The sequence below is a fragment of the Oncorhynchus masou genome, chromosome 3 (genome assembly GCF_036934945.1).
Source record: "Oncorhynchus masou masou isolate Uvic2021 chromosome 3, UVic_Omas_1.1, whole genome shotgun sequence".
Taxonomy (NCBI): domain Eukaryota; kingdom Metazoa; phylum Chordata; class Actinopteri; order Salmoniformes; family Salmonidae; genus Oncorhynchus; species Oncorhynchus masou.
Window position 1 is genome coordinate 41,201,944 of NC_088214.1, and position 18,382 is coordinate 41,220,325.

At 45.4% G+C, this 18,382-nt stretch overlaps 1 protein-coding gene across 1 annotated transcript in view; it reads left to right on the forward strand.

Annotated features, from left to right (window-relative positions):
• LOC135516825 (low-density lipoprotein receptor-related protein 8-like) overlaps window positions 1-18,382 on the forward strand; it is a 200,529-nt gene that overhangs the window by 160,688 nt on the left and 21,459 nt on the right. The window contains exons 9-14 of the mRNA XM_064940961.1: window positions 2,208-2,327; window positions 3,097-3,222; window positions 5,215-5,386; window positions 7,538-7,771; window positions 8,292-8,410; window positions 13,676-13,815. Of these exons, the coding sequence (XP_064797033.1) occupies window positions 2,208-2,327; window positions 3,097-3,222; window positions 5,215-5,386; window positions 7,538-7,771; window positions 8,292-8,410; window positions 13,676-13,815 (911 nt within the window). The remainder of the gene's footprint in view (window positions 1-2,207; window positions 2,328-3,096; window positions 3,223-5,214; window positions 5,387-7,537; window positions 7,772-8,291; window positions 8,411-13,675; window positions 13,816-18,382) is intronic.

Genomic DNA, 18,382 nt, shown 5'->3' on the forward strand with positions numbered 1-18,382 from the left:
CCTGTGTGTGTGTGTGTGTGTGTGTGTGTGTGTGTGTGTGTGTGTGTGTGTGTGTGTTCTCGCCAACCCTAACCATATGAAAAAAAAAGAATGTAGTTAACAGCCAATTTTTTCTTTTTCTTTTATTTGGGGCTATGGCAGTCAATTGCAAAACATAGCATCTAATAGCATTTCTGATTGTCTTCCCAACTCACCATCATGTCTTTTGTCTCACCACCACTAATGTGTGCACGTCATCTCCGCTGTCACATCCAACCGGGATGGTTATTTATTTTTTGGTTTTAATGCAGACGAGAGTACTGAATCCAGCTTCACACAGATAAGAGCCGGCAAAAGGGTAGCCTACCATGAGTTGTATTGTGCTTTCAAAACACCCGGGAACGAGGTCAACTCATGACGTCAGTGATCTTTAGGTCGGAAAGTCTGAAGACTCTAGAAAGAGGCCTGAGTTCCCGAGTTGGATTGCCGTTCAAAGTGATCAGTTCAGTGAACGCACTGAAGTCTTGAGATTTCCCAGTTCTGAGTTCCCAGTTGTTTTCATGCTCAGAGGGAGACGGCAGGGTATTCCCTTTTGAGTCAGGAACCAAAACTCCACTGTAGTGACCCATGAATGCGTTGTCTGTAGCATTCGGTCACGACAGCCGTTTGATTCCACTTACTGGCATGTCAACTGATCCAGAATCACAGTCAAACGGATTGAGAAGTAGGTCCGTCCCAAAGTGCTTTCCCAAGCGTTGGAGGTGAGCAGTCATCACTCGTGTGGGACACTTACTGATGCTGTTTTCTGTTCTTTTCTTTACTCCTTTTCTTTACTCCCCCCCCCCCCGACAACCACCAAGCCTGTGTGAAATAGAACATCATCATGCTCTGGTGTCATATCTCCACATAGTATTGCAAACAAACACATCTAGCGCAGTGGATGTAGTTAGATGTAGTTTACAATCTAAGTTACCTGCTGCAGTATCTCGGAGTTCTGTGCCCAGCGCCTTTGCCGCCAATTGCTCTCGGGGTAGAGGGAGAGGGAGACTCATTCATAACTAGAGTGCAGAGGCCGCGATAGATGGAGCCCCATCTGTGAAAAAGCATTCGATCCCATATGGAATCTGTTTATCGTCAACAAATTCAAGGACATTTAGGCCCTCACCATTTGGAGAGCATAAGCTGTGGAGGTTTTTGAGTCATTCCCTCAGACTTTCCTCTTGGTTGCTAGCAATTAGCGTCAATTCTTCGTTTAACAGTGTTATCTGACTACGGTACTGATCTGAGTTTCTGTGCCTTTGCCTCCCCGCACAATTTTTTCACCATATTGTCACGCCTTGACCTTAGAGAGCCTTGTTATTTCTCTATTTGATTAGGTCAGGGTGCGATTTTGGTGGGCATTCTAGTTTTCTATTTCTTTGTTGGCCGGGTATGGTTCCCAATCAGAGGCAGCTGTCTATTGTTGTCTCTGATTGGGAATCTTACTTAGGCAGCGTGTTTTCCACCTGAGTTTGTGAGATCTTGTTTTTGTTCAGTTACTGTGTAGCCTGCAGAACGTTACGGTCGTTTATCGTGTTTTTTTTGGTGTTCATCTAAAATAAAGATAGATGTATGCTGCGCGTTGGTCTCATACCGACGGCGGCCGTAACACATGTCAATTGCGGCTGGTAATATCAAAGTCTCTGCAGTAGTCTGTGGTTTCATAGTGTAGCCATTCACTGTGGGAGGGTCAAGTTTCTTATTATTATTATTTCCCATTATGTAAGGTGGCTCTGTGGTTGAATGTTGTCTTTTAGATTTGAATCATTTTCATTTCGATTTTTAAGGTTAACCAAATTACAATGATTTTGAGATACAAGTACGATATTATGATACACTATATATTAAAAAAAAGTATGTGGACACCCCTTCAAATTAGTGGATTCGGCTATTTAAGCCACACCCGTTGCTGACAGGTGTATAAAGTCGAGCACACAACCATGCAATCTCAATAGACACGGCAGCAGAATGGCCTTACTGAAGAGCTCAGTGACATTCAAAGTGTCACCGTCATAGGATGCCACCTTTCCAACAAGTTGTTTCATAGAATTCTGCCCTGCCAGAGCTGCACCGGTCAACTGTGCTGTTATTGGGAATTTAGTCCGTTTTCTATTGTTTGGTGCTGAATGGACATGACCCAGGTGCTAAAAGGCCTCTCTTAGTGGTTATATCTGACCTCTGTCTCCCAGGACTCAACGAGTGCGCGCTCAACAATGGCGGCTGCTCTCACATCTGCCTGGATCGACCAATCGGCTACGAGTGCCATTGTCCCACCGGGTACCAGCTACTGGACAAGAGGACATGTGGAGGTGAATATTGAGAGCGTGCACACACACATACGACAGAATACAGATGCCAACACACACACACAGAGACACACACAGTACAGTATAGACACACACAGCACAGTATAGACACATGCACATAAATAGTACCGTGACCTTCATACCCCCTTCTCAAAATTCCATTCCTTTTTTATCAGTATCGTTTCTCTATCTCACTCAAAGTTAGACTGCTATCTGTTGGAAGAAATGTGAAGGCTTGAACCCACAGATACGGTCTCATGTTTTCACCTCTCTTTTTGAATTTCAATGTCTCTCTTCAAAGTACAGCTTTTAAGCCACAGAATTGATTGATCACCTTTTATTTTACCGAGATCTGGTCGGTCCAAGGTGACAGCTCTTTGCCCCCCACATTAAATTCAGAACTGCACCCACATACAAACACACACATTATGTTAGTCTGTCCTCGTGGGGACCTAAAATGTGTTTCCATCCTAACCTTAACTCTAACCTTAACCTTAACCTTAACCCATAACCCTAAACCTAACCATTAACTCCTTACCCTAACACTAATTGTAACCCTGAACCTAACCCCTAAGCTTAAAATAGCCTTTGTCCTCATGGGGACGTGGGAAATGTCCCCACGAGGGAGGATTGTCCTTGTTTTTTTTATCCTTATGGGGACTTTGGGGGATTTTAGGTTCTCACAAGGATATAAGAACCAACCAACCAACATGCACACCTCCACCATTAGAGTCCTGTGTGATTGATAACCCCCTCTTCCATTCCACCCCAGACATTGATGAGTGCGAGAGCCCCAACGCCTGCAGCCAGATCTGCATCAACTACAAGGGAGACTTCAAGTGTGAATGCTACCAAGGCTATGAGATGGACCCCGTCACCAAGACCTGCAAGGCAGAGGGTGAGTGACAGCGGGAGGGAAGGGAGAGAGTGAGGGTTGAAGCAGAGGGAGGAAGGAATGAAGGGAAGGACAGAGAGAGAGAGAGGGAGGTAGAGACATCAAGTATGAGTGCTACGAAGGCTATGAGATGGACCCCGTCACCAAGACCGGCAAGGCAGAGGGTGAGTGACAGCGGGAGGGAAGGGGGATAGGGAGGGAGGGAGGGAGGAGGAAAAGAGATGAACCCCAAACCGATCCCTAGCCCATACCCCTTAAGCACTCATGTAGAATTGGATAGGTGTAAGCAGTATGGTTCAAATTCCACCTAGACTGTCAGAGAGCAAGGTGGAGCTTTCAGCTTTGTTCATATCCATTCTCCTGAGATCGAGTGCCTATGAATGTGTGGCACAGGAGCTGGAGAAAAAAATGGAATATTTATACAGAAAGATCATAAGGTTATATCCGCTCTCTGTTTGCTGCATCAACAAGCACCCAAGAGGTTCAATTAGGTGTTTCTGTATTTCAGGAAAGAAACGACACCCGTAGCACCCATATAAAGGTTTTAATGCCATATAGTTTTTTTTTTGATAACAAAGAAGCACTTACGTTTTCCTCAGAATTATCTTGTTGCTCCTCATTGTCTTTTCATGCACCTGGGTTCGAACGTAGTTCATCTAAAACGCCTAACAAGTGTCAGTATGACTACTGATTCACACACACACACACACACACACACACACACACACACACACACACACACACACACACACACACACACACACACACACACTCTCTCATACCTACACACACACAGCCCAGCCATGCTGAATGATATTAGTGCATTTTAATCAGAGTAATATCACAGCAGTCGACAGGCTTGAGGGACCCGCTGCTACTTTAGTCACACTCCCTCACTCACTCATTCACAAACTCACTCATTCACGCACTCATTCACTCACTCACTGACACACACACACCACTGCTTCTTTCGTCGGTGAATCAGCGCTGTGTGTAACTCTAACACTCCTTCCAATTAGGAAATGCTTTTTTAAGAATGTAAACATGGCCTCTTCTCTCCTCTTCTCTCAATTCCTCTCTCTCTTCAAGCTTTTGGAGATTATTTTCTGAGGAGACAGGAATTACAGAAATGACCCTCTTGGCATTGTTATTTAGGAGAGGTACTCATGTTACGCTATTAGAAATAATTTGTTGTAATGAGCTAAACTGCTGTGACTCACCTTGGTACCCTGAGGGCATGTGAGCGTAATTAGATTGATTCCGAATGTAAATACGTCACTCTGTCGCTAAAGCTAGATAGGAAAGTAGTGTGGTTTAATTAGATGATGTTTCTTTATCCTGCTCCACTAGCTTTTGAGTTTTTTTGTTGGCAAGCGTATATACAGTGTGCACTTGCGTATCATGTACGCCATGTGGACTAGGCTATTTCAGCCACACCTGTTGCTGACAGGTGTATAAGATCTAACACACAGCCTTGCAATCTCCATAGACAAACATTGGCAGTAGAATGGTTTACAGCTGTGAGTCTTTCTGGGTAAGTCTTTCTGGGTAACGCTACTTAACAGCTGCTACCCCCGAGCCGTAATTAATCAATTTGACTATTTGTATTTTACACTGCTGCTACTCACTGTTTACCCCTACCTACATGTACATATTACCTAATTTACCTTGACTAACCTGTACCCCCACACATTGACTCGGTTATTGTTACTTTTTTACTTTAGTTTATCTCGTAAATATTTTATTAACTCTTATTTCATTAAAACTGCATTGTTGGTTAAGGGCTTGTAAATAAACATTTCACTGTAAGTTCTACACCTGTTGTATTCGGGCACATGTGATAAATAAAAGGAGATTTGATTGGAAAAGTCAAGGGGTGTGAATACTTTCTCACCCCTTCCGTAGAAAGAGCCCAGGAAGATGGGCCATAGAATTTGAATTCTGGCCATAGAATATGGGTGAAATAAATGGACCTCTCCACTTTCCCTTCTGCAGGGAAGTCTCCCTACCTGATGTTCACCAACCGCCATGAGATCCGTCGGGTGGATACAGTGAAGAAGGATTACAGCCAGGTGCTGGCAACCCAGAAAAACGCTGTGGCGCTTGACATAGACGTGGCCAATAACCGCCTGTTCTGGTGCGACCGCTTCCACCGCAACATCTACAGGTACTGGTTCTGACACTTGACCTTAGGGTTGCAATTGACAAAATTCCTGAAACTTTCCCCAAGTTCACAGGTTTTTCAGAGATCCTACTTGGAGGATTTCCAATTGAAGCATTGCCTCCTGATTCCCACCTAGGAACTTTGAGGGGAAAAAATCTGACCCCTTTCCGGATAGTTAACCTATGAACTTTGGGAAGGACAATCACTCGCTCCCTCACTCACTAATGTCCTTATGCAATCACCTCTTAGGATTGCTTTGTTTTTGAAACTGTTTTGTCTTGAAAAATAAATATATTTCAAAAGTTGTTCATCTGAATGCATTTCAACACAGATGGATTGGATTAATATGGATTCATCTAGTGGATTATGTAAATTCTTATATTATCATTTTTTTCTACTTGGGTGGGAGCAAGTCACATTTAATGAACTCATTTGTTTTATCCCTCATACCTCTCTAACCTCTACCTGGTGTCTCTTATCCCACATGGGAGTGTGCTAATTGGGACAGTATATCAGAGAACTGGAATCTATATGCATTACCTATACTCATCTCCCCTGTTGTAAAAGTGCCCAGTCATTAGCTTGTAGGACAGCTCCCTGTGTGGACAGCTGCTATTCTGGATACAGTGTCTCACCTACAGAGACTGACTGTGAGATGAACCCTTTGAAATTAACACAAGGTTATTTTATTTCGTTAAGCCATGGCCAGCCACAAGTGTCACTCTGTTACTGGCACCACTAGGACCAGCAGCAATTGAAGCAGAGATTCAAACCAACACAGGTTACTGACCTGTGCACTAGAGGTCTTCACGGGTCCAAAAAGTTAAGTCTCTTCTGAATTGGATCTTTGGATTTCCCACCTGACCCGATATACATTAAGAAAAACAGACCCGCTCAGAATGAACCCGAGGACAGTCAGACCCGTTCTGAAAAGGCCTGTTGGTAATAAGACACAAACAGACCCGTGCTGGTTCGGATCCCAGAGACCCATTCAGATCTGAGAGTAGAACGAAAGAGCGAAAGAAACCGCCGACTGGGTGCTGCCAGCCATCAATAAACAAGCAATATTGTCCAAATGATCCACAGTTACATGTCCTTAAAAATTGCGTATAACAACAACAACAAATATGTGTTGTGTTTCATGTGTAGCATATTCAAAACTTTATAGCCTATTGTTTTATTGGTTTTTACTTTCCTGAAACATGAATTGCCCTCCTTGGAGATTTAAGCGCTAAATTCATCAGGGCATTGCTTGCATGTAGGCCTATAAGCTAAGGCATCCACTGTATGATATTAATATTGCAAAAAAACAATATATAAAGGAAGAGAAGCTTACTCCTAGCCCTAGAGAGACCAAGAGAAAGATAGAGATATGCCAGCAATATGTTCCCAATACCAACATGCGTCCGCTATACAGCTAAAGCATACAAAAGGAAGCTAACTTGTTCATTTTTCAATCAGAATATTTTTTAGATATTATATTGTTAGATTAAAGGAGTAATTCTGGTAGGCCTAAAACATTCTTCATCACCTCAAGTTCAACTGTCGGAGCCAGTTGGAGGGCTGACGCGTTCTGCCTCCATAGGCCTGCAGTAGCTAATCCTACTAATAGCCACACCACCTCAAACCTTGACAACTTTATTAGGGTAGTATCAAAAGTAAGTTATTGTTTATAGGGAAAACATAAACAGGTTATTATATTGTGGCATCTCGCCTTTTTTTAGTTTTTCCTTTTCATGTTTTGAGAGCCAGTAGCCCTAGTAACCCTACCGGTAAATCTATTATGTTTCGGCAAACACAACATTACAGTTGGAACTTAATTTGTCCGAAGAAAATGGCTCAACATAATGAAACAAAACACTTGTTGCATATTTAAAGAACTGATTTGAATACAAGACGGCTAATTAAAATCATACATGTAAAAGAACCTTTATAAAAGTGTCTTCAGCAGGGATATAAACCTACCAGTCTGACGTTTGTTCAAGTTTAAATCCCCTTTAAAATTGATTCACAGTGCACAGGTTATCTATCTGCGTTGAATCCTGGCTCTTACTTTCGAGGTAGCTGGTGCAAGTCTTTGAGTGTGATTCACAAGCTTTTCTTTTTACACCCCTATCTATTATTCATATTCACATGTCCCCCTCTCTCCCACAGTGCTCTGATCCCGGAGGCCAGTGTCCCGTCCCAGCAGGTGACCCTGGTGGACTCTGGCTCTCTCCTCTCCCCCGAGGGCCTGGCCCTAGACTGGGTCCAGCACAACCTCTACTGGACCGACTCGGGCCACAAGACCGTCTCGGTGGCCTCGGCCTACGACGGCCTCAAGAGGAGGGTGCTGGTGGACACGGAACTCAGCGAGCCCAGAGCCATAGCCCTGGACCCCCAGCACGGGTAAGTGTGGGGGTTTGTGTATTGGTTTGTGGTCATGTTGGTGCAACCACCTCGTGAATCAAGAAGGCCAACAATGCCATGTTGAAAAGACAAGAGCACAGGTGAAAAACGAGCTCATGCTCTGGCAGAACTTCCACCAATAATATATAATGTCCACTGCGCCACAGAGTGTTACGGGCACAGATATGACCTCACCAGCTGTCAGCACAGTCACTGTACTTGTGATATGTTTTAACATTGTCATTGTCGTCAATGAGGACGAACGAACATGAGTTGGACACCGATGTGAATGTTTGTCAATATGTAGAGAGTATGTATGTCTGTGTAAACATGCATACAGCAGTAAACAGCTTGATTTCGTGTTAGTTTCCCATAATATATGCCATTTAGCAGATGCCTTTTTCTAACCAGACTTAGTCATGCAGGCATACATTTTACATAATGGTGGTCACTGGGATCAACCCACTATCCTGGCTTTGCAAGCGCTCCACCAACTGAGGACCACCATTCCTCTCCCCAGGTTCATGTACTGGTCTGACTGGGGCACCCGGGCCAAGATTGAGAAGGCGGGGATGAATGGGGTGGACCGACAGGTCTTGGTGTCCGACAACATCGAGTGGCCCAACGGCATCACCCTAGGTAAGAGGGCGCGCACACTCTCACACAGACTCGCATATATGGTCACGTATATACACACACATACAAACACAAACAGATCCAGACAGACCCAGACGCACACACGCACGCACACACGGGAGGTGAGTGCCTTACAGTGGGTTTTCACCAACAACAAATTCGGCATTATAAGTTCTGCCCCCAGCGAGATATGCGGGGGATTGTAGGAAGGTAAGCTGCGAGAATCCTGCTCGCGGAGTGATAGAAAAAGTTCAGCTCTGCTCTACTTTATGCAAATTTCAAGCGAAGCGTTGGGTTGGAACGAAGCGTTGTCAAGAGGGGGCGCCACGTGAGATTTACCCTGTTGAAAGCCTTTGCTGAAATGCTTTGGTTTTAACAATAAAATGTGTTTTAAATTGTTTGTTTTTTTTCCTCTATATCTGTGCGCCTTAGAAACCTTTTAACACTAAAACCGCTGGGCCTCAACCTAATGAGCAGTCATTGCGACTGCAACATTCTAACAGTGTAATTAATACATTTCATATATGCTATCGCAAAAATAATAAGGCCTTGGGTAACATTAGAATACTGATATTATTATTTTATAACACAACAGAATTTTCAGTGTGTTATGCAGACTTTTTGTAAAAACACAACATTCAAGTGTTCAATCAATTTTATTCATCGAGTGCCTTTGTTACAACAATGAAACAGAACGCATATATATTGTGTTGGAACACGGTAACAGCTTCTTAGTACGACAAAATAAAAATCACCAATCACCGGGACGCATGGTCAAATGATTAAAACATCAGTAGCCTAAACATTATGAGTGCCAAGTGACCTTGATAAATAGTGAAAATCAGCACAAAGGCATCCAAATAAAAAATGTATTGGTCACATAACACATGGTTAGCAGATGTTAATGTGAGGGTAGCGAAATGCTTGTGCTTCTGATTCTGACTAAAAAAGACAGACTACAATTTGCAACTGCACATGGGGACAAAGATTGTACTTTTTGGAGAAAAGTCCTCTGGTCTGATGAAACAAAAATAGAACTGTTTGGCCATAATGACCATCATTATGTTTGGAGGAAAAAGGTGGAGGCTTGCAAGCTGAAGAATCCCATCCCAATCGTGATGCACGGGGGTGGCAGCATCATGTTGTGGGGGTGCTGCAGGAGGGACTGTTGCACTTCACAAAATAGATGGCATCATGAGGGAGGAAAATTATGTGGATATATTGAAGAAACATCAAGACATCAGTCAGGAAGTTAAAGCTTGGTTGCAAATAAGTAACCCCAAGCATACTTCCAAAGTTATGGCAAAATGGCTTAAGGGCAACAAAGTCAAGGTATTGGAGTGGCCGTCACAAAGCCCTGACCTCAATCCTATAGAACATTTGTGGGCAGAACTGAAAAAGTGTGTGCGAGCAAGTCGGCCTACAAACCTGACTCAGTTACACCAGCTCTGTCAGGAGGAATGGGCCAAAATTCACCCAACTTATTGTGGGAAGCTTGTGGAAGGCTACCAGAAACATTTGACCGAAGTTAAACAATTTAAAGGCAATACTACCAAATAGTAATTGAGTGTATGTAAACTTCTGACCCACTGGGAATGTGATTAAAAAAATAAAAGCTGAAATAAATCATTCTCTCTACTGTTATTCTGACATTTCACATTCTTAAAATAAAGTGGTGATCCTAACTGACCTAAGACAGGGAATTTTTACTCAGATTAAATGTCAGGAACGGTGAAAAACTGAGTTTAAATGTATTTGGCTAAGGTGTATGTTAACTTCCAACTTCAACTCTATTAAATGATGTGAGTAATGTAAGATATGCAAACATTGTGTGGCATTATATAAAGTGGCATAATTTAAAGTGACTAGTGATCCATTTGTTAAAGTGGCCAGTGATTGGGTTTCCATGTAGGCAGCAGCCTCTCTGAGTTATTGATTGCTGTTTAGCAGTCTGATGGCCTTGAGATGGAAGCTGTTCTTCAGTCTCTCGGGCCCAGCTTTGATGCACCTGTACTGACCTCTACTTCTGGATAGTAGCGATGTGAACAGGCAGTGGCTCGGGTAGCTGTTGTCTTTGATCTTTTTTGCCTTCCTGTGACATCGGATGCTATAGGAGTCATGGAGGGCAGGTAGTTTTCCCCCAGTGATCGCGTTGTGCAGACCGCATCACCCTCTGGAGGGCCTTGCGGTTGAGGGCGGAGCAGTTGCCGTACCAGGCTGTGATAAAGCCCAACAGGATGCTCTTGATTGTGGATCTGTAAATGTTAGTCAGGGTTTTGGGTAACAAGCCAAATATCATCAGCCCCCTGAGGTTGAAGAGGTGCTGTTGCGCCTTCTTCACCACACTGTCTGTGTGGGTGGACCATTTCAGTTTGTCGTTGATGTGTACACCGAGGAACTTAAAACTTTCCACCTTCTCCACTGCTGTCCCTTCAATGTGGATAGGGGGCTGCTCCCTCTGCTGCTTCCTGAAGTCCACGATCATCTCCTTTGTTTTGTTGACGTTGAGTGAGAGGTTGTTTTCCTGACACCACACTCTGAGTGCCCTCACCTCCTCCCTGTAGGCTGTCTCGTCATTTTTGGTAATTAACGTTGAGTGAGAGGTTGTTTTCCTGACACCACACTCCAAGTGCCCTCACCTCCTCCCTGTAGGCTGTCTCGTAATTTTTGGCAATCAAGCCCCATACTGTTGTGTCGTCTGTGAATTTGATGATTGAGTTGGAGGCATGCATGGCCACGCAGTCATGGGTGAACAGGGAGTACAGGAGTGGGCTGAGAACGCACCCTTGTGGGGCCCTAGTGTTGATGGTCAGTGAGGTGGAGATGTTGTTTCCTACTTTCACCACCTGGGGCGGCCCGTCAAAGTCCAGGACCCAATTGCACAGGGTGGGGTTGAGGCCCAGGGCCTCCAGCTTGATGTTGAGCTTGGTGGGTACTATGGTGTTGAATGCTGAGCTGTAGTCAATGAACAGCATTCTTACATAGGTATTCCTGTTGTACATGATGGGATAGGGCAGTGTGGTGGCAATTGCGTCGTTTGTGGGCCTGTTAGGGCTTTATGCAAATTGAAGTGGGTCTATGGTGGCCGGTAAGGAGGTTGCCGGTAAGGAGGTGCTACGGGAAGGTATGGTGGCCGGTAAGGAGGTGGCCGGTGGTATGGTGGCCGGTAAAGGAGGTGCTACGGGGTGGTATGGTGGCCGGTAAGGAGGTGGCCGGTAAGGAGGTGCTACGGGGTGGTATGGTGGCCAGTAAGGAGGTGCTACGGGATGGTATGGTGGCTGGTAAGGAGTTGGCCGGTAAGGAGGTGCTACGGGATGGTATGGTGGCCGGTAAGGAGGTGGCCGGTAAGGAGGTGCTACGGGATGGTATGGTGGCAGGTAAGGAGGTGCTACGGGGTGGTATGGTGGCCGGTAAGGAGGTGGCCGGTAAGGAGGTGCTACGGGATGGTATGGTGGCCGGTAAGGAGGTGCTACTGGGTGGTAAGGAGGTGGCCGGTAAGGAGGTGCAACGGGGTGGTATGGTGGCCGGTAAGGAGGTGGCCGGTAAGGAGTTGGCCGGTAAGGAGGTGCTACGGGATGGTATGGTGGCCGGTAAGGAGGTGCTACGGGATGGTATGGTGGCCGGTAAGGAGGTGCTACGGGATGGTATGGTGGCCGGTAAAGAGGTGCTACTGGGTGGTAAAGGAGGTGGCCGGTAAGGAGGTGCTACGGGGTGGTATGGTGGCTGGTAAGGAGGTCGCCGGTAAGGAGGTGCTACGGGATGGTATGGTGGCCGGTAATGAGGTGATATGATCCTTGACTAGTCTCTCAAAGCACTTCATGATGACAGAAGTGAGTGCTACAGGGCGGTAGTCATTTAGTTCAGTTATCTTTGCCTTCTTGGGGGGAAAAAATAATGTTGGCCATCATGAAGCATGTGGGAACAGCAGACTGGGATAGGGAGCGATTGAATGTGTCTGTAAACATACCAGCCAGCTGGTCTGCACATGCTCTGGCATTATAATGAATTAAAATGAATGTGTCAATGTGACAGTAGTAAAAAATTGCCAATTATTGTCAGCTCGTGCTTACATTGAGTGCGTCTTTGCGCAATGGAATCAGTTGGATTTAATTTAGCTGTTATCCCTTGTCCTAACAGTTGATACATTCTTCGTTATTGTCACTTGCTTGGCACTTCAACATACCTTTGTTGGCTTGTATTGCTTAATAGTCTCCAGTTTTCCGCCGTGCAGGTGCCTTATTTTGCAGAGGGAGGGTTCTCCCATCTCACTCCGTTCATGGTGCCCGACTGGGCTTGTTTTCTTTGCAGTAGTGGTTCGCCAATGACAATGAGTTGAAGAAATTGCCCATGGTGACATTTCTCCCCTTGCCAACAACATAAGGTTCTACAAGCCTCATCACCGCATTCTCCTATACTCGCTCTCCTTCTGCCCGATGTGAATCTTTTCCCAGGTGTTGAAATCTGTTCAGCATGTACAGTTACACATGCTTTCACTGTGTAGCCTACTCCAAGTAGGTCAGAGTAGACTGATAAGACTACTTGGATTGGTGGACTGATATAGGGTACATACCATTTAGAGATTATGATTAGAGTATACCAATGCAATAGAATGGCCCACCCTGTTCTTCATTCACAATTGGTGATTACATCATTGTGCTTTGTTCGCTTCCCCTCGCTCAACAACTCACCCATTCTCCCTTTCTCCCACATCATACTTTACCTCGTTTATTTCATCTGTTGTTATATTGGTTCAAATTAGTTTTGGGATACTTTAGGATCAGTATCGAGGCAGTTATCGGCGTGATTATCAGCTGGGGAGAAGGAGCGGAGCAGGCCAAACTGTTGGGAAAAGGAGGGTTAACGGGGGGAAAACCGTTCAAAAAATGAAAGGTTATAACTCCAGTTCTGTGTGTGATATTAAGATTCTAACACTGACGATGTGTTATATATATACTTATTTTGGAAAAGTAGCAGTCAAAATAACTGCGTTTAGCAGTTCCAATGTTAACAATGATAATACAGTCCATTTGTAAAGTGCTTTTCCTTAGTTTCTTGCTTTGTTTTGTTTTGGTTTTCACTAGTTTTGTTACATAGTGAACTTAGACTTTTACAGTTGATCACTCATCTCCTTCGAGTTGAAACTTCTTGATATAACCCCAATTGATTGTTTGACTAAATATTTTAATGAACAGTGTTTTCGGAGCTTTATGTCTGCCCAAGTGGCCATCAATGTGTGTGTGTGTGTGTGTGTGTGTGTGTGCGCATCAGATGTAGCCAACAGACGTCTGTACTGGGTGGACTCCAAGCTGCACCTCATCTCCAGTGTGGACCTGAACGGGGCTCACCGCCGAACACACCTGTCCTCTTCAGAGAGACTGGGACACCCCTACGCACTGGCCGTGTTTGAGGTGAGAGAGTGTGTGTGTGTGGTTTTGCCGGTGTGTGCCGCTCTAATGGGAACATCTTGCGAGCGAAGGGTTGAGCGAGCAGAGGAATAAGCTAGGTGTCTGTGGGAATGCTTTTAATGAGCTGAAATAAAGGCCGATGAGAAGTTGGAGACACAGATAGAGGGTGGAAGGGTAGGAGAGCGGTAAAAAGGTGAAAGGGCAGAGAGAGAGAACTTTATTCTGGAAAAATAAAGTAATAAAAAAATGATCTATGTGGGTTAAGATGGGAAATGAAGGCCTGACAATTGTCTATTCAATTATATACTTTCAGTTAGGGTTGCATGTTATAGTAACTTTCCCAAAATTCCCAGGTTTCCCAATTGGAAGATTATTATCCCAGTTGGAAGAATTTTGCAACCCTTGTCTCATTTATCCTAGGATCGACCAGGGTGCACAATAACTATTTGTGTAACGCCAATAGTTATACAAGCTACAAAAGTTAAAGGGGTAGTTCACCCAAATTACTAAATACACATCGGTTTCCTTAAAGGCCCAGTGCACTCAACTAGTTTTATATACATTTCCATACTATGAGGTTGGAATAATACTGTGAAATTGTAAAAGCTGAAATTTGTAAAAGCTGAAAATTCAGCCTGTTTTGGTGGGATGGAGCTTTGGTATGGTGTTAATAGACAAATAAGAAAAAATGTTCCAAACCTCTCTGCCAATAACAGCTAGTTTTCGGTTTTCCCCATCCCCACTCAGACATTCCTAGCTAAATTATTTATTGAGAAATTGAGATATGCCAAGAAGCTATTTTTGTTGTTTTTTGACCATTTATTTGAATAGAATCACAGCAAGGCACTTAATTGTTACCCAGAAAGGATTTGATATTGATATAAAAACATTGAACTTTGAAGCAAACTATGGACAATGCATGACCGCAATCCATGCTTTGGTTTTGTTTACCTGGCCACTGTTTCAAATGCTAACTTTTTTGCGTTTGTTGCACAAATATATTAGCATTATTAGCGCATCATGTCCAAATCATCCATAAGTAACTTCATTGAGCTACACAATCAACTTGTGATTTTTTTTTTACCCCTATTTCGAGGTATCCAATTGGTAGTTATAGTCCTGTCCCATCGCTGCAACTCCCGTATGGACTCAGGAGAGGTGAATTTCAAGAGCCGTGCGTCCTCTGAAACACAACCCAGCCAAGCCGCGCTGCTTCTTGACACAACACCCACTCAAACAGGAAGCCAACCGCACCAATGTGTCAGAGGAAACACCGTACACACCTGGCGACCATGTCAGTGTGCTTTGCGCCGGGTCCAGCCACAGGAGTCACTAGTGTGCGATGGGACAGGAACGTCCCTGCCGGCCAAACCCTCCCCTAACCCGGACGACGGGGGCCAATTGTGCGCCGCCCCATGGGTCTCCCGGTCACGGCCGGCTTCGACAGAGCCTGGACTCAAACCAGGTTCTCTAGTGGCACAGCTAGCACAGCGATGCAGTGACTTAGACCACTGCGCCACTCGGGAGGCCTTAAGGATGATTTTGACATGAAGCACAAACATACTGTAGGTACCATGTCCTCCTAATTCAATATCTAGACACATTTTTTTTATGTCTTTCAAATATCATTAATTTCCGACTTGACTGTCCCCATTACCCTCCCCATTACCCTCCTGAGACAGAAACTCCAGAAGTAGAGACAGCCATTAAGTAATTAATGGCGCTACACAGACGGAGCGATCGTTACCCTGGGCTGCTATCTTCTCCTAAACAAATATCAACACACGTTAGATTTTTATTTTTTTTACTGTGTATGTCTTTCATTGCTTGACTGTCCTTATTGACCTATGCAGACTAGGGACCCCAGACAGAAAGACATTCAAGTCTTTGAATGGTGTAACGCTGACTGACGGAGCTATCATTTGCCGGGTGCTGCTGTGTCACGCAGCGCTTGATGTCTGTGTTTCGTCTCCCACTGCTGTGTGCGCGGGTGTGTGTTTAGTCTATGACTGCTGTGTTTGTTTTGTCTTCCCCTCTGGGACGACAGACTGTGCGGAATAAACAGAGGAGTTAGTGGAGAGGAGAGGGAACTGAGAGCTGACACACACTGCAGGCAAGGGCCACAACATTGGCACACACAGATGCAAGTGCGTGGGCACATATATATACACACACACACACACACACACACACTGCAGTCAGGGCCACAACACTGGCACACACATGCATATTGATGTACACACATACAGATTATTGCACGTACACACAGATGCTCGTATGCACACACACACTGCAGGCACAGCTATGACACACTGGCATCCACCCAGATTAAAGTTTTACTGCTGGCCCTAGTCATATCGCACACAGACAGGCTGGCAGCTGGGTAACGGGTGGGCCAGAGGGAAGTGTCTGTCTGTGTGATGTGTGTGTGCTTATGCATACACAGCATGTGTTTGTGCGTGGTGCATTTGCTTGCTCCCAAGTAGGGCTGCGGTGGTCATGAAACTTTGGAACGTCTACATCGGGGATCATTAACTAAATTCAGCTGTGGCACAACTTTCTATTTTGCGGATGGTCAGGGGGCCGGAACATATTTACTAATAATTTGGGGACTGAAAATTGACGGCAAGAAGCCCAAACAGATATAATATTAGACTAAAACATAACAATTTTATACCTTGCTTACATTTGTATACCATCACATATACTGAACAAAAATATGAACGCAACATGTCAAGGGTTTGTTCCATGTTTCAAGAGCTGAAATAAGCAATTCCAGAAATGTTCCATATGTACAAAAATATTATTTCTCTCAAATTTTGTGCACAAGTTTGTTTACATCCCTGTTAGTGAGCATTTCTCCTTTGTCAAGATAATCCATCCACCTGACAGGTGTGGCATATCAAGAAGCTGATTAAACAGCATGATGGCCGCGGCCACCCTAATCTGGTGGTCCCAGTGCGCACGACCCACGTGGAGTTCCAGGTCTCCGGTAGCCTCTGGAACTGCCGATCTGCGGCCAACAAGGCAGAGTTCATCTCAGCCTATGCCTCCCTCCAGTCCCTCGACTTCTTGGCACTGACGGAAACATGGATCACCACAGATAACACTGCTACTCCTACTGCTCTCTCTTCGTCCGCCCACGTGTTCTCGCACACCCCGAGAGCTTCTGGTCAGCGGGGTGGTGGCACCGGGATCCTCATCTCTCCCAAGTGGTCATTCTCTCTTTCTCCCCTTACCCATCTGTCTATCGCCTCCTTTGAATTCCATGCTGTCACAGTTACCAGCCCTTTCAAGCTTAACATCCTTATCATTTATCGCCCTCCAGGTTCCCTCGGAGAGTTCATCAATGAGCTTGATGCCTTGATAAGCTCCTTTCCTGAGGACGGCTTTACGGACGATTTACAATGGGCCATTATCAAACGGGACATGTAATCCGTGTGCTCATATACCAGTTGAGAAATAAATATAGTAGCCTAGCAATATAGCTGGGATCCTCCTCTTTTGAATAGAGGCAATCAAAACATATTTTTTTCACACGTGATTGCATATAGAAATGTTGCGCAATTCCTGGGTTTATAAGAAAACGTATTTCATTCCACGCATTGACCAGCTATTGTCACGGCTTTCGTCTGGTGAAGGAGGAGCAGACCAAAATGCAGCGTGGTTGTTATTCTTTTTTTTTTTATCAGGAAACTATACACGATTAAACTAACAAAATAACAAACGTGTGAAAACCGAAAACAGCCCTATCTGTTGCAAAACACAGAGACAGGAACAATCACCCACAAACAGAGACAATGACTAACACCTGCCTCTGAGAACCATATCAGGCCAGACATAGAAATAGACAAACAAGACATCCAACATAGAATACCCACTCAGATCACACCCTGACCAACCAAAACATAGAAACATACAAAGTATACTATGGCCAGGGTGTGACAGTATCACCCCCCCCCCCCCAAGGTGCGGACTCCGGCCGCAAACCCTGAACCTATCGGGGAGGGTCTGGGTGGGCATCTGTCCGTGGTGGCGGCTCCGGTGCTAGACGTGGCCCCCAGTTCACCATAGTCCTCCCCCACCTTGTCTGCTTCCGTGATCTCCTAGCCACGGCAACCCTACTAAATAACACGGGACAGAGGGGCAGCTCAGACTCCGGCAGCAGCGCCGGACAGGCGGGAGACTCCGGCAGCAGCGCCGGACAGGCGGGAGACTCCGGCAGCAGCGCCGGACAGGCGGGAGACTCCGGCAGCAGCGCCGGACAGGCGGGAGACTCCGGCAGCAGCGCCGGACAGGCGGGAGACTCCGGCAGCAGCGCCGGACAGGCGGGAGACTCCGGCAGCAGCGGAGAGGAGGAAGGCTCTGGCAGATCCTGGCTGACTGGCGGATCTGGAAGAGTCTGGCTGACTGGCGGATCTGGAAGAGTCTGGCTGACTGGCGGATCTGGAAGAGTCTGGCTGACTGGCGGATCTGGAAGAGTCTGGCTGACTGGCGGATCTGGAAGAGTCTGGCTGGCTGGCGGATCTGGAAGAGTCTGGCTGGCTGGCGGATCTGGAAGAGTCTGGCT